We start from the raw sequence: 18,539 nt of genomic DNA on the forward strand, positions 1-18,539 counted from the left end.
ATATACTGGACAGATCAAAATAAAATGTACTTTGGAAAACAAAGTTGCAAAGTTCATTACTGACAGACAGCAGTACTTATGTTACAGATACAGGAGCATCATTTAGTACTGTTCTAGCCATAAAGGAAGAACTTAGAACCCCCTTTGATTAGAGAGGAAAAAAAGTTAGCTTTAAGTAACTGTACATTCTGTATACCTTTAAGCAACTCTTAAATATTACAGAAAGTATTAAACAAATGTAGACTACAATGCAGAGTACCTATTTACAGTACATTAATATCCAAATTTAAAATCAAGTTGGATGTACATAATCGTTAGTGCACTATTATTTTCCTTAGGGGAAAAACAAACTGTAATGGCCAGCAATGATCAAAAACAAGAAAGAAGTCACAGACACCAAGTTTGTTGTGGTTTTACTTGAAGAGCTCTTACAGTTTGTAGAGGAAAAAAAAAAAGATCCTAAATTGTAAAGTTGAATTTACTGGTCTGTACCCTCTGAACAGATTAGAAATGAAGTTAAACTTGATTTATCACTAATTCCTTTAGATAACTAACTGGGTTGATATAATTTACATACAGTGTACCAACTAAAACTCCACTTTCCTGCAAGCATAGGGGTCTTAAAATTGTTAATGCAAGTATTATTTGTAATTAAATTATTAACTATGGAATGTATAACTAAACAGTAGATACCTGCAGAAACAACTGGTTGCATCAATACTGTGAATAAGTTTAAGTAATTTTTAGACCCTGTTTCTAAAAAGGTTTTAAAGCACAACTGAGAATTATGAAAAGTCCCAACTCTATTTATTATAACAGTAATCAGTATTGAGGCTACAGGAACTGGCCAATTAGGTCCACGGAAAGTAGTTCTTCTACACCCCTAATGGTAAGTGATTTTTAAAACCTTTCAACTGAAGGAAGTTTATTCCGATTCCATCTCTCCTCTACTGCTGAAACATTATAGCCAGTCGTGGATACATGCATGTTAAAATTTTAGGTCAAAAGAAAAATCTGTATCATGAACTTGACTATTGTAAGTCTCTTCGCTGTTTGGAAGCTGTACTGGGCCAGGTTAAGCACTCCAATTCCATGGTTATTAACAGTTAGGAAGCAGAAGAATATTCAGAACAGTTTAAAGCAATTGATGTTTTAGTTACTACAACATTGACTCTTGGTTGGTTGCGTGGGTTCAGTAAGGTCTACTCCTCTTCCTCTGGCAGAGTTCGCTCCTGCATTCTGTGGTTCATTCTTGGGCAATTTTTTTGCTATAAAATCAACAAGAAATAAGAGTTAAAACTGAGATTGTACTAAGATTAAATCACCTGAGTACACAAACAGTCAACACTTTATTACTCTATAAGCATATCAATATAATCACTATAAAATCTGATTTGATTCAGTGCCTTGGTAATAAAAGAAGTTAAGACACTTAACTTCTTAATGATTAACTACCTTATCTATGATTTTCAAGAGTGAAATGCATTAGCAACTTGAGCAGTAAAATTTATCTGCACTGGTATGCTATGCCAGTAAATGATGGCTCTTGTGGGAATCCACCTACACAGAACAGGCTTTAAGATCAGGATGTTAGTGCTAAAAGATACAGAAAGACTGAAAAGGCACAAAACACAGAAAGAAATGCGTCAAACTACTGCCCAGCTATCTAGCCAGAGTAAGTTTTTGCATACAACATATAAAGTAGCCCTCAGCACTAGATCAAGTCTCCTCTTTTTTGCAAGCTCTCTCTTCTCTCCAGCTCTGACGAGTCAATTGACAGTGATAATTTCTTTGTTGTCCTTGTAGCTCCAGGGTACCTCCTCAGTCCTGACGTAAAAGATAAGGGTAACAAATGTTACCCTTCTGAGCAGTAGCTCATCTTAGCAATATTCTGATGGAGAGAACACCAAGTTCTATGTAAAAGGACTTCCATGGGGCCATCTTGCCCATGTTACCAGGACCCAACAACCATCCCTGTTCTACAGTTTGGCTGCATGCTTCAACTCCAAAGTAATTACTTTGACCAGCTTTTTTCCTAAAAGGAATGAAATGCAAGTATAACAGCCAGAAACCCAGCAGAGTACACATCAACAAGATGTGTTGTGATGCTAGATAATCTCAGGGTGCTAGGTAATCTCATCTAGGCTCCCTTTCCCACAAAAGGTTAGACCAGACCATCTATTGAGGTCCTTTCCAACTTGGGCTGCTCTACGATTCTGTGATAGAACCCAAGAGTTGACATGGTATTAAGCTGTTGAGACAGTACAAAGGGACAAAGCACCAGCAGAAAAATGCTGTCAGAGCACTGTTGTTTTGGATTCTAGATACATTCTAGAACTGTAAATTAACATGATTTTTTTTTAACTGGAAGCTCTGACTGAGCTCTGAAGCAGTCAATTTACAAGCAGCTGTAGTTTGCATCCCTCAATTCTGTCCATGTTCTCATTTTTCTTTTTTTCCCATTTTTGAAGACCATATTTACACATGGTCCTAAGAACTGCATCCGTGTTGTGCAAAAGGCCATTCCAAGTTCCATGCAATACTTATAGCCTTGTCAAGATTTCCTTTCAGGGTCCACTGCTGCACAGATCTTGTTCTGATGCACTGACAAAGCTGAATTTTGCTCATCAATGTGAAAGAATACTCACATGGACAACCAATCTTGCAGACAAAATACCTAGGTACTGACTGGGCATTGTTTTCTCAAGTTTACTTTGTATACTTCATTAAAATATGGAGAGGTAAGAACTATTGTTGATATAACAAATTACCAAAAATATTATCAGATTTTGGGGATTAATTTTCTTTCCTTTTTTTTTTTAAACAACATGCAAACTGCATCTTTAAACAAATTAATTTTAAAATTTCACCAGAACAGTGTAATTGAACATTTCTGTACCATTAAATGCAGGCCTATCTAGAGCATTTATGAGAAAAATATACTTTCTACTCATACAGTTATGTGTTGTTCCCCCCCTCCCCAAGTATTTATAGTTAATATGAAGCAAATACTTGTTATAAAGTGTTGCTATAGTGATAATTTAACTTGCATCTGCTCAAAGTTTGAACCACCCCACAAATTACTTTCTGCTTTACTGACTTGGAAAGCAGAAGATAAGAGCTCTTTAGAAACATTTAATTTTGATAGCAATGCTATTTTTCACAAAAAGAAGTGGGATGGAGAGGTCACTGTAGTGCAAAACATGAAACAGATTTAATAAGGTTATTTGACAGTATACATTACTATACCCCAGTAGCAGAGCCACTACTGTGATTAAGGTTATTACTAAATAGGTTGGTGACCAGCCTAAAAACACATGCTTTCTTTTTCCTTCACTTTTAAAATTTGATTAACAATGAAATACAATTTTGTGTCTATCAATGGAATTCACAAAATTTCTTAGTAATTTATACTTACTATTACATGTTAGCATCTTTACAGAAATCCCTAAGATTATGTTAGGCCTAAAAATGTATTAGTAAATTTACTTTTCACATGAAGTGTCCTTTACTTATACTTGGACATTGAATTTAAGCGCACATTGTCATCTTTGGCACAACTTCCGGATTTCAGATAGCTGCATTTGGAATTCAAGCAAAATTTTAACACAGAAGTGTATTTAGCAAATATTTTGCTTAGACAAAAATGACTACTTGACTTTTTTTTTTTTTAAGCAAGCCTATTATCATTCTCCCATTTTGAAATGTTTCCAGCTTCAATTACGGCTGTCTCATAAGAGGTACGTTATTGCAGGTTCTGCACCTATCCAAGGCAGTGTGGAATCTGCTGCAAACAACATACCATCAAAAGGCACACAGGTATACACTTTCACTTACATTGTTACACTAATTTGATCAAAAAATGTCAAGTACATCTTACAATTAAGAAAAGCTGTATAAAGCTTTTCATAGTTACCTATACCATGGGAAAGGTGTTTTTTTGTATATAACAACTAAAGCTTAATTTTGCTTGAACTTAAAGCAGTGCAAGTTTTCATCATGGAATCAAAACAGGTACACGGAGCTTGCTGACAGACTTCAAAAGCAACCTAGCTTAGCTATTCCAAGTTAACCCAAGTGTTTTGGTGCTTGACAGAAGACCTGTGCAACTGTGCTTCAAGTAAGTTTATGTGACTTCTGAACATCAAAAAGGATCTGAAAGGGCCTAAGGAAACTTCACTGCCAGAAATAATTTAGGTGAAAAACAAAAGATCTTGGGTTCGGAAGATTGTGATGATATGTATCTCATGAAAACAATTCCCTTAAATTCTCAGTTTGTTCATAAACTCACCAATTGCCATGAATATTTCATTTACATTCATAGATGTTTTGGCAGACGTCTCCATGAACAATAAGCTGTTGTCATCTGCATAAGCCTGTGCTTCCTGTAAGTTAACATAAGAATGCATTACTTGATTAAAAAGAAAAGAAAAAAAAAAATCACATAATCATTACACATTCTACTTTTATTGCTACTAAGGAACAATTTCTATACCATTTTGAAAGAAAGAAAATTTGTTTAGACAGCCATGTGACAATGTGTTATTCATCAGCTATGAAGAAGTTACAATTCCATCATGCAGTTAAACATTTAGAACTGCAATCTTAAAAATCCCTACTCATCTTAAAAATATCCAGATGGAAAAATCTCAGACAAAACTAAATAATAAATAAAAATATTTATTAAAAAGTCAACCCTGATCCAGAACACTAGCTGTGATAGCAAGAACGAATAAGCTCCAGAAAGTGCCATCAAATGTCAGAAAGTCTATTATTACCCTGGAAAGAAGGCAGCTTGTGAACTATCTTGAATCTTTCAATCATTGAGGCAGATGTATCAGAACAGTTTCATTATCCTGACAGAAATTCACAATTATAAAACAAATACAGTATTAAGTATCTTGCCACATTATCTCCTTTTTCAGGCTGAACTTTGATCTGAATACACTGTTTATAAGAAGTTTCCTATTTTTGCCACTTCCTGTTAGCCAATTCAGCTGACAATCCCCAGCTTATGCTTGTGTAACTGCCATTGCATTCAATAGGAAATCTGCAAAAAGCCAAACTACAGAATACCTATGATGGAAAAAATCTACAGCATTCTATATTCATTTAAGTGACATCTGCTAGTATCTATGTAAGTATATCTGAAATAACACATGAACAAATACCTAGACATCTAAAATGTGCTTTGCCATGAGAAAGGATTGTCAAGCCTGTGAGGAGCCCATAAATCCACATTAACAAAAGAACGAACATTTGAAAAATATTAAGATTGTAATTGTACAAAAAATAGTAATGGTAGTTCTACTTTGGTAATTAAATTTGATTAAGTTTTTGATTGCACACATGTATGAAATTTTTGTGAAATACCACAATTTTTTACAAAGCACAAAGGTCTTCTGCCACACAGCTTTATGTTACCATTGACACGTAAATACAAAATTAGAAAACCGCATTGTTGAATTCTGGCAGAAAAATACCTAAACCACACTGCTAACCTTCATGGTCCGACTCCTACAGTTACAAAAGAATTCATTACTATACACAGCAGTATCTCACACAGTGACACCAAATACCAATTAAAACCATTCAGAGAATTAATGACTAATAAATATGATCTTAATTCAAATTCAATCAATCATGAATGGATCAGAACCACCTGCAGTAAGTTTTACATGCTTTGGCAGCTATTTTCTGATGACTTGGTTAAACTTTCTAGAAGATAAAATATAGCAGTGAGAGCACAGATACATCCACTAAACTAAAAAGAATGCCATGAAAACCACAATTAAAACTTGCACACTGCTTCAACAGTATGGCCTAAGCAAGTTAAGCACATCAATCAGCTTTTTATCATATGATAATCAAAATTCTCCTGCTGACAAGTCAGAGAGAATGGTTTGCACTGAGAGCTACTACTAGCTCACCCATTGAAACTCTAGTTACTGGTAATTTTGGGTAGAAGACAAGAGGCCACACCAAAGAACAGAATTGCAATTAGCCTTAAAAATATGCAAATAAATTAGTTATTCCTCAAAGTCAAACTTAATTCTTCAAAAAAGTCTATTGCTACATATCACTTGTACAGAAATAGATATTTTCAGTAGCATATATAATTTGTCTCAGCTGACGTTTATATTTAACAGCATGACCTCTATAACAACTAGCTAGGCTGTGCATATAAGCTCCTCCTACGTTTATTTACTTTCTATTTCAAGAAATATACAGAAATTATGTACATACCTGGAAATCCACAGCTCTTTTGTTAGCTAGATCAGCTTTGTTTCCTGCTAAAGCTATTACAATGTTAGGACTTGCTTGTCGCTGAAGTTCTTTGACCCAATTTTTCGCTCTGGCAAAGGATTCCTGTTAATGATTGCAGAGTGATGCAACTGAGTTTTGTCATCCTTTTGTACTCACCTATTATCCCAATCTCTGTTATCTATACTTCAAGCAAAAGACCAATGCAAGGCTGCTACCTTTGTCCAAAGGCACACTCCAACTTACCAACTGAGCTTTTTAAAAGGAAACATTCCTACCTTAGTTCTCAAATATGCTTAGTTGGGATAATGCTGAAAAAGTAAATAAAGATAGCAAGATCTTTATGTTGACAGAGTAAGGAAAGAGAAGTGGTTGAGAGAGAAAATAGGAATTTTAATTTCTCTTCTAGAAGAATCAAGTTTATGAACAGCTATATTGAAAGGGTCTCAAAACACTTTCTAATTACTGAGCACTGTTCATTATGGTACAGGGCTTCTGGTTTTTTTGAGGGTTTTGGTTTTTAAGTCTCATTTTACCAAAAACAAGTGAAGCTTCTCTGATCTAAGCTCAAATAAAAAGAAATCACATAACCTTAGGGTTTGGTCTCAATGGCTTATGCTGCCTTTCCAATCCTTACCTGTAACTTGCAATAATACAATATTAAAAATAATGTCTTTCACAATCAGAAATAAAGTGCCACCACGAATGTGGTGAGAGTAACACCTCAATTCTGGTGAACTGATTTAAAGGTGGGTTTGAAACACTTCCACAACAGAATTTGCTTTCTTTCTCTCTTTAATACAATAAAAAAAAACTAGAAATGGTCTTTTGGCAAGAAAAGTTTACAGACACAATTTAACATTACATAGTCCAACATGAAATAAGCAGCCTGATCCAGTGAAAGACGTCACTGCCCATGGCAGGGGGGTTAGACCAGATGACCTTTAAAGGCCCCTTCCAACGCAAACCATTCTCTGATTCTACGAAACAATGAATTGATTCACACAAATCAGTGAGAAAAATTAAGAAAGATTGATGCAAGACTGCTAACTTCCAAATCCCCCTTGTGCCTCCCTAATATAGTACTTACCTCATTTGTGATGTCGTATACCACTATAGCTGCTTGCGCTCCTCTGTAGTACATGGGTGCTAAACTGTGGTACCGCTCTTGCCCAGCAGTATCCCAGATTTCAAATTTTACTGTTGTATCGTCAAGACATACAGTCTGGGTTAGAAAAGCAGCTACAAAAAAGATAGAGGTGCTGAAACCAGAAGTCTGCTTGTATCTCTATATTCTTATAAAATTATGTTCACAGAGATGCAAATATTTCCATAAGCAATTCAAGCCTATTATTAAAATATAGCAGGTTTGAAGCAAGCATTAACTGATAGACCATAACTCTGATCAACACAGAACAGTTATTTAAACAACCAGTCTTTCCTCAAGTTAAGGACATAACAAAGCAATAATTGGAAAGAATCCCCCCCACCTTCTTTTTTAGTAGTGAATCTGAGTAACCACAAACCTTCTCTTAAGTCTTCTAGAAACACTTCTTCCTGCTTCAACAGACTATACAGAGTACCAGTAACAGCATCCCATCATGCTATAATCCCACAGTTGAGATATTTACAGTTCTACACATTTACATTACTTGAATAGTATTTTAAAGCCTTGATTTTCAGCTCCTGACAACTCCACATTAGCTAATGGGTATGGAAGAAAGAATCACTTCTCAAAAGTTCTTGTTTTTAAAGCAGCCATATTTTTGACTTTGCAAGTGATCTCAAGAATTTATTTCAGCATAATTTTGACAGCCTGCAGTTTCAGGGAAGCTTGCATCCATTGCCACTACAGCTGAATGCATTACCATAAACCATGGTCTTCTAATTACAGAAAACAGTTAAGTCACTTATTCCAAGAATTCAAACTGTTACTCCTAGTAAAGATTTTCCATTCAGATTAAGGTACATATTAGAAATAGGGAGGTGAGTACCCACACAATATAGAAACCCATATTACAAAACTAAGCTAGAATCTCAAGAATTTCTTGGGGAAAAAAAACACTGAAAAGCAAGATTTCCTTGTACTGGGTTCCCTTAACCCTTTGAGTTTTAACTCAGCCATCTTTTCTACCTTAGCTTTAGAAGTTTAAAAATAAGCACACAGCTATTACAGTGGTCTGACAGGCTGTCTTGATTACCTGCTTTGTTTGCCCAGTTATAGTACATACACAACAGAAAATGCAATAATTCCAAGAATTTAGATGAAAGTTTGAGCAATTCCAGCATAAATGCTTGGAGTTGTTTTTCCAGCCACACAGTGAAATACTGTGGACTGGCTTGCCCTTGCTCCCTCCACAAACAAACAACAAAAAAAATATTTTAAGACCTTCTGCTTGATGAAACACTAAGGGAAGCCCCCTAGTTGGCTGAACTGGGGTCTCTCATCACTAAGCATACTGCCAGACTGTGGCCGATTTAAATCAAATGTCTGAAGAGGCACTGACCCATAACCCTTGCATAGCTGGGATGTTACCCTGTCCCACATACTCCCAAGACATCATAGCTTATGAATCATTCCAAAACTGCTGCAACTTTCAACTCAACTTATTACAGTAAACCAAAAGCAAGTCAATCTTGCTTTATAAAGGACACCGTAACTACCATACAGAAGCTGACTAGTTAAGTGGTCAAGTGTTCCTGTTTCAGGGGTATTAGCATCCATCACAGATGAGCAGGCGGGTTGGAGAAGGTAAAGGCTTTGATGTTCCAATGTTAAAGCACCATAAATCTCTCTAAATGCTAAATATCCAAGCACTGGTAAAACAGGCTCCTCTTGGTAGCTCCCTAAGCAGCCCAGAACCAAAATAAAAAAACCCAAAACATACATCCTGCATCAGACTAAGGGCTTCCTCCTCAGAACCAGCTCAACATTCTATTTCTCCAAGGCAGAGACAAGACGTTAAACAAGTGGAATTTGAAGTTCTTACAGACATTATTCTCTTCAACAGAATAATGTACCTACACTTCATAAATGAAGGGATGTACTCAGGAAGAGAATTAAAACAAGGGTTTTATTCTATGACATCCTCTTGTTTTTGTTGAAAGGAACATTTCAACCACCACAAAATGCCTGTGGCATTTTGCTTCTGCAAACAAGGTAACTTTCTTCTATCTTGCAAGGCCATAGTAATTGACAATTAATCAGCTGTGTTAATTATCTGGAAGCCTATCATCCTTAACAACCATACTTTTGTCTTAAGCAAATAACAGGCATTGCTACACTAGTCTGAAGTGGCAAAGTCTAGTTATCAAACACACCACCACCATCCAACATGTCTGCCTTTAACTGCACTGTCTTTCAGATTTTTTTATTCAGATTCACAATGCACATAAGCCTCTCTTTGTTAAAAGGCCCTTCTGTATACAAAGAAAATTATGCTTTAGACAACTACAAGCTACAGAGTTAGACAGCTTTCTCTACAGAAAACTTTCTGAATCCCAGCATTGCTACGTTTCATCTCTCTCAGTTGTATTATATGGCATTTCCTTATTTCTATTTTATAGAGAAAAGAGATGCAAGTTAATACAGAGATTACATTAAACTCTATACATCAGAACTTGAACTTAAGCTCTTGTTTAACCTTTGTATAGATTTTAAACAGTGTAACAGGGTGTGGGTTATCCCTAGTTCTACCCAGACACTAAAACAAGAAAAAACAAAAAGGAGGTTAAATGAATTGGAGATCACTGAAATTGAACAATGAATTTCACTTCATTTTAACAGTGTTTTTTTAACTAAAAACCATGTTGATATTGGGAAGTTAATTCACTATAGATCATATTACCACATAGCTGTATGAGATAATACAGAAACCTTTCACACTAACACTTATCCTAAAGCCATTATAAAACACACAAAGCCAAAAGCAAGCACTAGTAAGACTGCTAAAGGAGGAAAAAAGTGGTTCTCTATTTATGCTGACAGATACACAAAATAAATACATGTAACAGCTAGAAATAGGGTAAAAAAATGATGCAATGAAATTCAGCTTGTATTGATTTTGTAAACTTTGTAGATTGCTTACATTTCAACAACTGTTCATGTGTAAAGACACACACAGACTACAGAAAGAGCTTCACATAAATACTACAATGAAACAGACTGATTCATGCAAGCAGCAACAGGGACTATTGGAGAATATTTATCAATCCATATATTTGTTTAAGTTTGTATGCCGTTGGGTAGTTTTAGGATAAGTCTAAATTTATCCAAGAACAAATACAGCTCAAAGAACAAGCAACTTCAACATACAATATAACAGAAGAAATCTGTCAGGGGGGTGGGATAAAAATCTGTTCACAGTTAAACAGATTTTTTTTTTAATTCTAGTAGCCAGCACCTGTTCTGTTTGAAGTCACAAAATGTAAAACCAGCACATTAAATTCTGTGATTACTAACAAAGAAAGGTATATCCACAAATGTAGCAAGTTCTCCCAAATCAAAAGCAAAGTCAGGATGCATAAATGACAACACAACCTTTTCTGATAATGCAGCACTTTGTTTTCATAGAAACTAAGTTCTTAATTCTTATTAAGCAGTTATTTCATGCATTAAGCATACAGCACAATTAAAATAGCCACACATCCACCCACAAACAAAATGTAACATCAAGCCCAGTTTTCAAAACTATGCAGTTCAAGCACACATTTGCTTTCTCCACTTGACATGGATGTTTGCTACAGCCTTGTGCCAACTACAACTTCTAGCTTAGAAAGTTATAGTTCTCAATTAGAGACATAGGGCTCAGATTTGATCCTTGCTGTCAATAACCCATTCTAAAAGTGCCATTACATTCAAGGTTGTCAAGGGCAAGGACAACATAAACTCAACATGAAACAAATTAACAGGATAATTTTCTCACCTCCAATCGTACTTTCTTGAAACTCATGAAACTGTCCTTTTACAAAACGAAGCACCAAACTTGATTTGCCAACTGCAGACTCTCCTAGAAGTACTAGTTTGAACTGGCAAATTTTATTTCCAGCATTTGGCCCATTGGGTCTTGTTGCTCCTCGATTAGCCATGCCCAAATTAGAAAGAAGTCCTTTTTTTCAAGCTCCTGAAAGCAAGTTCCAGGATTCAGATCTCAGTGGTGCTTCTGCCAGTAACAACCTGTTTGTGAAAGACAGTGGGTGGTATTAGATTTACAAAACAAGTAAGAAAAACCTTATTCACTAATGCAACATGGATTACATATAACTTGTCCTAATATTTACTAAAGTCAATAGTCCAGAGTACAGCTACCATTACTGTTAAGATGTCAACTATAGACAAAATCTATGACAAATGAACCAGTTATCTTCTTCAGTACCTACTCCTCCTATTAAAGCTTCAAATTTGGACATCAAAACCCAATTATGTTTCTTCTTGCAAGACTTCAGTCTCTTATTTCTTAACATATCAAGATTTAAGTATAACACAACGGATTCAGACTTTCACATTATTGGTAAAATATCAAATTACAAGAAATAATATTTTTTCCATAATTTTGCTATTGCTAAGCAATATTCCAAAGTCAGCACCACTAAAGGATGCTAAAAAATTGAGCAAATTGGGAAAACTCAATCACCGCATCAAGTTCTTTGCAAGTATACTTCATCACTTCGCTTCTATCATGTATATCAAATGCAATTTCCTTAAATAAAAGTACAGAAGATCGTGACGCACAAATCATTAATACATTCTCCAGTTAACAACTGTACTTTAAGAAGCAAAACCACAAAGCCTTCCATATGTAGAAAAATGGATTGTCTTGACCAGTAAGAATTCCAGATCCCTTTGGGCAAGACACCAGAGAACTATCATATGATGATAAATTGCTACTTCCAATACTAACACATGTGCTAGCAGATCAATATTCACAACAGAGATCTTCGTTAACAACAAATATGAACAGTGTATTCCTTACTCTACCCACTCTTCTTTCAAACTCCTTAAAAAAAAAAAATCACACTATTTATTTATATGGACAGGGAAGCCTTTAGACTCTGCTGGTATCACTTCTGAGCCTAAGATTTATGTTTTTACACACTTAACAGTAGACATTAAATCTTTTTGCAGGTAGGCATTGCTGTATGAAAGACTGGCATAATAATTTTCTGTATTCTCTTTCCTCCCAGTTCCCAAAACAAAATTCCAAGTAAGCCCATCGGAAATATGCCTAAGTAATGGTCACTCAGCTCTCAGTGAGAGAAACACCTGCTTCTGTATTTCTGCTACCAAAAAAATCCAAACCAAAACAAAAAACCCCAAACCAAAACAAAAACCAGTCTATAAATTTGTCCTACTCCAGTTGATTACTTGAATTGTGCACACTTTGTGGGGATACGGCTTTCCTAGCATCTGGAATGCAAGCAAGTTAGTTTAGAGCATGTTCTCCTACTGCAGAAAATGGCTTTAATACATATGTTGCAAGAAGGTAAGCAAACTTACTACTTTCAAATGATTTCTTGCTCCTTCTTATGGTAAAGCAACAACATTTTAAACCAAGCAGTAGTCTTTAGCCATCTTCCCATTTCAAACCACTTAGCACATATCAGGCACTTGAGCATTCCAGTTTGCTACACACCTAGCTCAGACACTAATCCTTCATTCTCCTCCCTAACTCTCCCTTTTGTAAACTCAACACAAGTCCTGAAGAATCTTCTTTTCTGGAAAGTGCTTCTAGCACTCTAGCAGAATCCCATCCTCCACTAAGATACTCCCTTACAAACTAATTTCTATGCAATAAATGAGAAAGTGAATAAATAATGCTAAGATTTCTAACGTAACAGTTGAAAAACTGGTATATTATTTCTCAGTATAAACAGAACTTGAATATAGGTCTTAGAAAAAAATATTTTCAACATCTTAAAGGCACTCCTATCTGCTTATGTTGCTCATTTTCCCATACCTCTCAAAATAATTTAGCTTCTTCCAGGCAGGATATTCCAAGCTTGTATTCATCCCTGTCTGTCCTGAGTTTGTGTCCTGTTTGACTATTATGATATTCTTAAATCAACAGATTTTTAATTGCACATGATCTAATCAATATCAAATTTTAGACATATGTTCTTACAAACATGTGAAAGTGTACTACAGTGAAAGAATGTTTCTCTGAAGCAAAAAAGCCCCTGCATATCCAACCACCATTATTATCAAGTACCATGATAACTACATACTAAAATTCTTACTCATTAAATTAATTTTGGTTGAATATTTTAGAATACAGTAATGGATCCAGTTATTTTAAAAGTACCAGACCTTTTATCCTTACAGCATAAAACAATTCATGCACAGCTGGTGTATCGGTTCTCAGGCAAGACTCTTCCCCCCCACATGTGCTGCTGAATATGCTTCAGAAGTTGTGGAGCAATTTGGATAAAAATGGATCAGTGACAACAGTTAATCTCTCCCTAATTATACTATAAGAGAGAAAGCAGCAAGGAATAGCCAAAATATAGGTAGCTCAAAATATGGTTAGCCATTTGTTTATATTTTCCTTTGGAAAAGTAATGAAGACAATTAAGTTATTTCTGTTTTAAAATGAAATACACCTGTTTGCTATAGCATTCTAGTGTGTTTGGATAACCATGATATAATTTAAAACCCTTTAATCTTAATTCCTCCCATGTTTTTCTACACTCTGCAGCACCAACAAAGACTCAAGGACTATACCTAATGACCATGTGAGTTAGTACTCTTTGGAGCAAGTGACTTCTAGATGACGCACAGTAAGGAAATCAACCCACGACACTGGTTACTTGCTATGACTACTTTTTCACTTGCTGTTTCCCATATTGAGAGCAAAAGCAGGCATGATAGAAAAACAGGCAAGACTGATTTAAATCACATCTTACTTGTTTCAACTGGCCATTTACAGCTTTCAGTTATTCAGATTTATATCGCCTACAAAACAGTAATTACTATCCCTTGAAAAACTCCTTCAGAACCCAAAGCTGAAATAGGTTGTCAAGAAAAATACCTACCTAATTCAATTTTTGTAGATGCCCAAGTTACAGAAGCTGTAAAACTACAGCTGTAGTGTAAACACAGGTGTAAGCACACACTTACAACATCCCCCCTCCCCAAATCATTCTAGACACTCAGCTACCACGTACAAAAGTAACTAGCGTACAAGAGTAACTGTCAAGATGACAGAGATCACACTACCTGAGAGGAAGGCCAGCAAGTCCCAGAAACATACTTCAAACACCATTCATTCAATAGTCACATCAATATATCTAATAACTTTATAATAAAACCTACTACAGTCATACCGCCCACTTTTTAACAGCTCAGGATAAAAAAAATATGCAAGACTGAAAAACCTGATAGAGTGTTTTGATGTATTAAAAAAGTCACTAACACCTCCTATAAGTGTATATTGAAATCACGCCACCTTTTGAAGTTTCAGTTGACATTGAAACTGTTCAGTAAGTTCACAACATGGCAGCATACAAACATGAAAAACAAGGAACAGATTTTCTTAATCTGAAGAGAAGCAGTACTACAGTTTGACATAGCCATTACAGAACGTTTTGGGCCTGTTCTTTTCACATTTGTGTGCTGAACATAGGGCCTCACAAGGATTTAAAAGCAGATTTCAATGCTACAGACCCCGTGCATTCTCCAAGTGTCAGGTCACATTCATTCTCCAGTTCCTTAAGTCACCTGTAAAATACTAGCCTTGAGAACTAAAAAAAAACCCCACCACACAAGAGCGGAATACTATATTCAGTACCCTACACACACCCCACAAATTCAAGTCTTTTTGGCAAATCACTTTCAAGACAATTCCAAACACTTACTTCAAGTGCTTAGCAGCCATACCTATTTTTTACCCTTAGCTTTGGTGAAAATTTCTAGGAAAAGACCCGCTAACACCCCCCCCCTCCATTTTTGTATGCTAAGCAGACTTTGTATTCAATATGTTTGTAACATGTAAAGAAAGAAAACCTTGGTAAGACATTTTCATTCATCTACACAAAAGCAAGTACACAACTGTTGGACTTGAACCAAGCTCTTAAACTGATACGTATGGAAGTTACGTAATGGAATTACTTATACAAAAACCTTCTGAGGAAAACACTACAGAAGTTTCTTAGATGGATGGCTTCACATGGATAAGAACGAGGGAGATTTTCTTACTTTTATGGAGTTTAATGTGAGAACTCCATTATTAAAAAGCAAGGCCCATTTTGCAGTCTTGGGCACTGCAGATACATAGGTCCTTCTAGTAAGCAGGAACTTTCACTGTTCTTACCAAGACCCCCAAAGGCACAGCAGCTCCATGCTGAGAAGCCAGTACAACAAAGTTTGGAGCACATGATTAGGAAAGTACTCCAGTTAATCCTACCAAGTAATTTACCAGATGTTGGGTATTCTCATCACTCTAGAAGAGAAATTCATATGCTGCTAAATAGTCTTTGTTAATGAGTTTTATTTATGAAAGAGTCATAAGTATTTTAATAGGTCACCACACAAATTCTACTATGTTTGAGTCTGCGTACAAAATACCAACAGTCCTAGCCAATACCTACAAAATCACAATTTAACAGCATAGTTCACAGTCATGTAAGCATTCAGATCAGTGCCTATTTTAAACTACAAGAAAGCTAATACAGAAGTATCAAAATAAAACTAGTGACAAAAGCCAGCCTACTGAAGAGATTAAGACAGCTAACACTTCCTACAGTGAATGTGATTAGAGTGCATTATCAAATACAAAGACCACAACAAAAATTCACAATATATTTAAAACTCGAACATTCCACCACTTTTACATTTCAGGGCAAATGACAGCGTTTCCTACCATGAACACGCTTACTACTGTAGTAATTTTTAATAAACTTTTTCACACTCCATGAACAGAGACAGATCATACAACACTGAGGTTGCAACCATTATCTACTTTAAATTTGTTTATACTGGACTATCTTGAATGTCTTAAAAAGCCTTATTTATTAGGCACTCCTGCTAACCAGTTTTTTGTTTTTCCCTTCCAGGTTTGGCAGAGTTAGCGTGGCATCTTACTGCAGCTTTCAAGACAGTGATATGTACAACTGTCAAAACGCTTGTCACATATAAGCCAGTTTATATTGAAACATAATGAGACAGTAAGTTAAACAAATGAATCAACACAGTCACTGCAAAAAATCATATCCTTCCAATTAAAGATAATAATCTCATAAGCTCACATGAATGATGTATAGTACCAATTGCTTTCAGATAAACTGATTTATCATACAGGAAATATAAGTAATGATGACTGTACTGTCATTGTCTCTAGCCACCTCACTTCAGCCAACATCTACCTTTTTCCTGACATTTCTTATTACAGAGTAACAATACACACATGCAATCTAGCTTGCCTGCAACTCTGAAAAGTCACTACCGCATTGGAAAAAACAAAAATGCCATGGTTTTTACTCAGAATGAACTTTACATGGAAGAAGCTGATTAGTTTCAGCTGCTTAATTAGCTGTTCAGCCTCTCTTTTCCATCCCCAGGCTCTGAAAGAGTCATAAAGTAGAAAAAAAAAATTAAAAAATCGAAAATGCTGAGAGAGTAGCCTTTCATGACCCATTGTTTGGAACATTTTGATAGTTTTTAAACAATTCAGCTCTCCTCTGAAACATAAGAGGGCATAGGTTTAATCCTCCACCATACTCTAGCTTTATGTCTAGTTCCAATTAAGTCTTACGTAGAGCATACCCAGTGTACTAGGCCCGTCGTGATCCCCCGGATGGCGACGTGTTGTCAGAGTATTTTACTTCCCACCTTATTCAGTGTCCCTCCTCCAGCCGCAAGTGAAAGGGAAAGCGAGGGACCCATCACCCAACCTCCCCTTCCACACCTCACAAGCAACTCGAAGGGGGCAACCCTGCCCTTGTAGCTGGACCCAGACAGCAGTAACTCACTGCCGGAGAGCCCGCAGGCAGGGAAGGATCCCCGCTCTCTCCTTCTCGCCGCAGTCCCGGGCCCAGCCCCTCCAACCCCCGTCGCCGCCGTCACCACCACCTCCCCTCCCCCGCGGCTCCCTTCCAGGCACAGGAATAAGGGGAAGTGGGAAAATCGGGGGCGCCATTTTGAGACGGGAAGGGAGAGACCAGCCTCCCTGCCCCGCACGCCGAGCTGCCCACCTCGGCAGCGCGCACCACGGCCCAGTGTTTCCGCAGGCCGCGGCGGCGGCGCCCCCCAGAGCGGCGGCCGCCGGCAGGAGCCCGAAGAGACGCCCCCCTCCCCACCCACCTCGCCGCCGCCGCCGCTGAGCCCCCCGCCCCGCCTCCGCCTCCTCACCTGGCCGGGCCGTGGCGGCCGCGCGCGGAGGAGGGGGAGTAGGGGGAGCCGCGGGAGCCGGGCGGCGGCTGCGCAGCGACGTCCGTCCGTCCGTCGGGGCTGGCGGGTGAGCCGGGGCAGGGTGGGCGGAGGAGGGGGAAGAGGGGAGGCGGCTCCTCGGCGGGGCGCGGGAGAGGGGTGGGGGCGGGGGCGCAGCCGTGCCTCACCCAGCCCGCCGCCGACTTCCGCCGCCGCCTCTGCCCCGACCAAAACACACACACACACACACACACACGGACGCACGTACTTCCGCCGCCGCTGCCACGTCACGGTCCGCACGCGGCATGCACTTCCGGTTCGCCCGCGTCACGTGACTCCCTTTCTTCCCCACCTTCTCCTCCGCCTCATTTTGTTTCCTCTTCCCGGCCCCCCGGGGGGGGGGGGGGGGCGGCCGTTACCATGGCAACGCGGGGGGCCTGGAAACCCTTCCATACCTTCTCCCCCCCCCCCCGCAACAATCGCCACGTGCCAGCCCGCGCGGAGCCCTCTGGGAGAGGCGCGAGGCGGGGTGGGTGTCCCGGCCGGACCGCGGCACCCGGGCCCCGCGTCGCCGCCGCCGCCGCCGGAGGGAGCACAGGCACGATGCGGGGCTGGAGGGAGGGGTGTGTTCCCCCCCCCCCCAGGTTTGCTGCCTGTGTTTTGTAGCCGGGCAAGTCCCGAGGAGAGAGTAGTCGCTGCAGAGGTGGCCGGTCAGTGGGGTGGGAGCTTCCTCCGTTTGACCCGCAGGGTGTCCCGTACTCTCCCGCTTCTCCTCAACGCCGCGGAGAAGGGTCTCTGAGAGCCACCAAGCATCTCCCGTGCCTGTCTTCTAGGGACTGCGGGTGCAGCGCAGCCTGAGGAGGCCACAGAGGTGCCAGGGATGGGAGCTGGGTGCCACACAGAAAAGGCCTGG

The 18,539-nt window shown here is 38.5% G+C and overlaps 1 protein-coding gene across 1 annotated transcript; it reads right to left on the reverse strand.

Annotated features, from left to right (window-relative positions):
* Positions 1 to 76: 76 nt before the first annotated feature.
* On the reverse strand, positions 77 to 17,871 carry RAB5A (RAB5A, member RAS oncogene family). The gene is made up of 6 exons (XM_052798483.1): positions 17,609 to 17,871; positions 11,190 to 11,440; positions 7,355 to 7,506; positions 6,247 to 6,369; positions 4,292 to 4,385; positions 77 to 1,268 (listed from the first exon to the last, which is right to left on the reverse strand). The coding sequence occupies exons 2-6, from the start codon at positions 11,350 to 11,352 to the stop codon at positions 1,153 to 1,155; spliced, it is 648 nt and encodes a 215-aa protein (XP_052654443.1). The 5' UTR covers positions 11,353 to 11,440; positions 17,609 to 17,871; the 3' UTR covers positions 77 to 1,152.
* Positions 17,872 to 18,539: the final 668 nt, after the last annotated feature.

This window comes from Harpia harpyja, chromosome 1 (assembly GCF_026419915.1).
Source record: "Harpia harpyja isolate bHarHar1 chromosome 1, bHarHar1 primary haplotype, whole genome shotgun sequence".
NCBI lineage: Eukaryota > Metazoa > Chordata > Aves > Accipitriformes > Accipitridae > Harpia > Harpia harpyja.

What these genes read in the sequence shown, in the direction of transcription:
- RAB5A (XM_052798483.1), bottom strand. Translation starts at nt 11,352, where the DNA reads ATGGCTAATCGAGGAGCAACAAGACCCAATGGGCCAAATGCTGGAAAT. An exon ending in TCAAGAAAGTACGATTGGAG is followed by an intron (nt 7,507 to 11,189) that starts GTGAGAAAATTA and finishes TCTTTTTTGTAG; the next exon opens with CTGCTTTTCTAACCCAGACT. An exon ending in AAAGAGCTGTGGATTTCCAG is followed by an intron (nt 4,386 to 6,246) that starts GTATGTACATAA and finishes GTTAACTTACAG; the next exon opens with GAAGCACAGGCTTATGCAGA.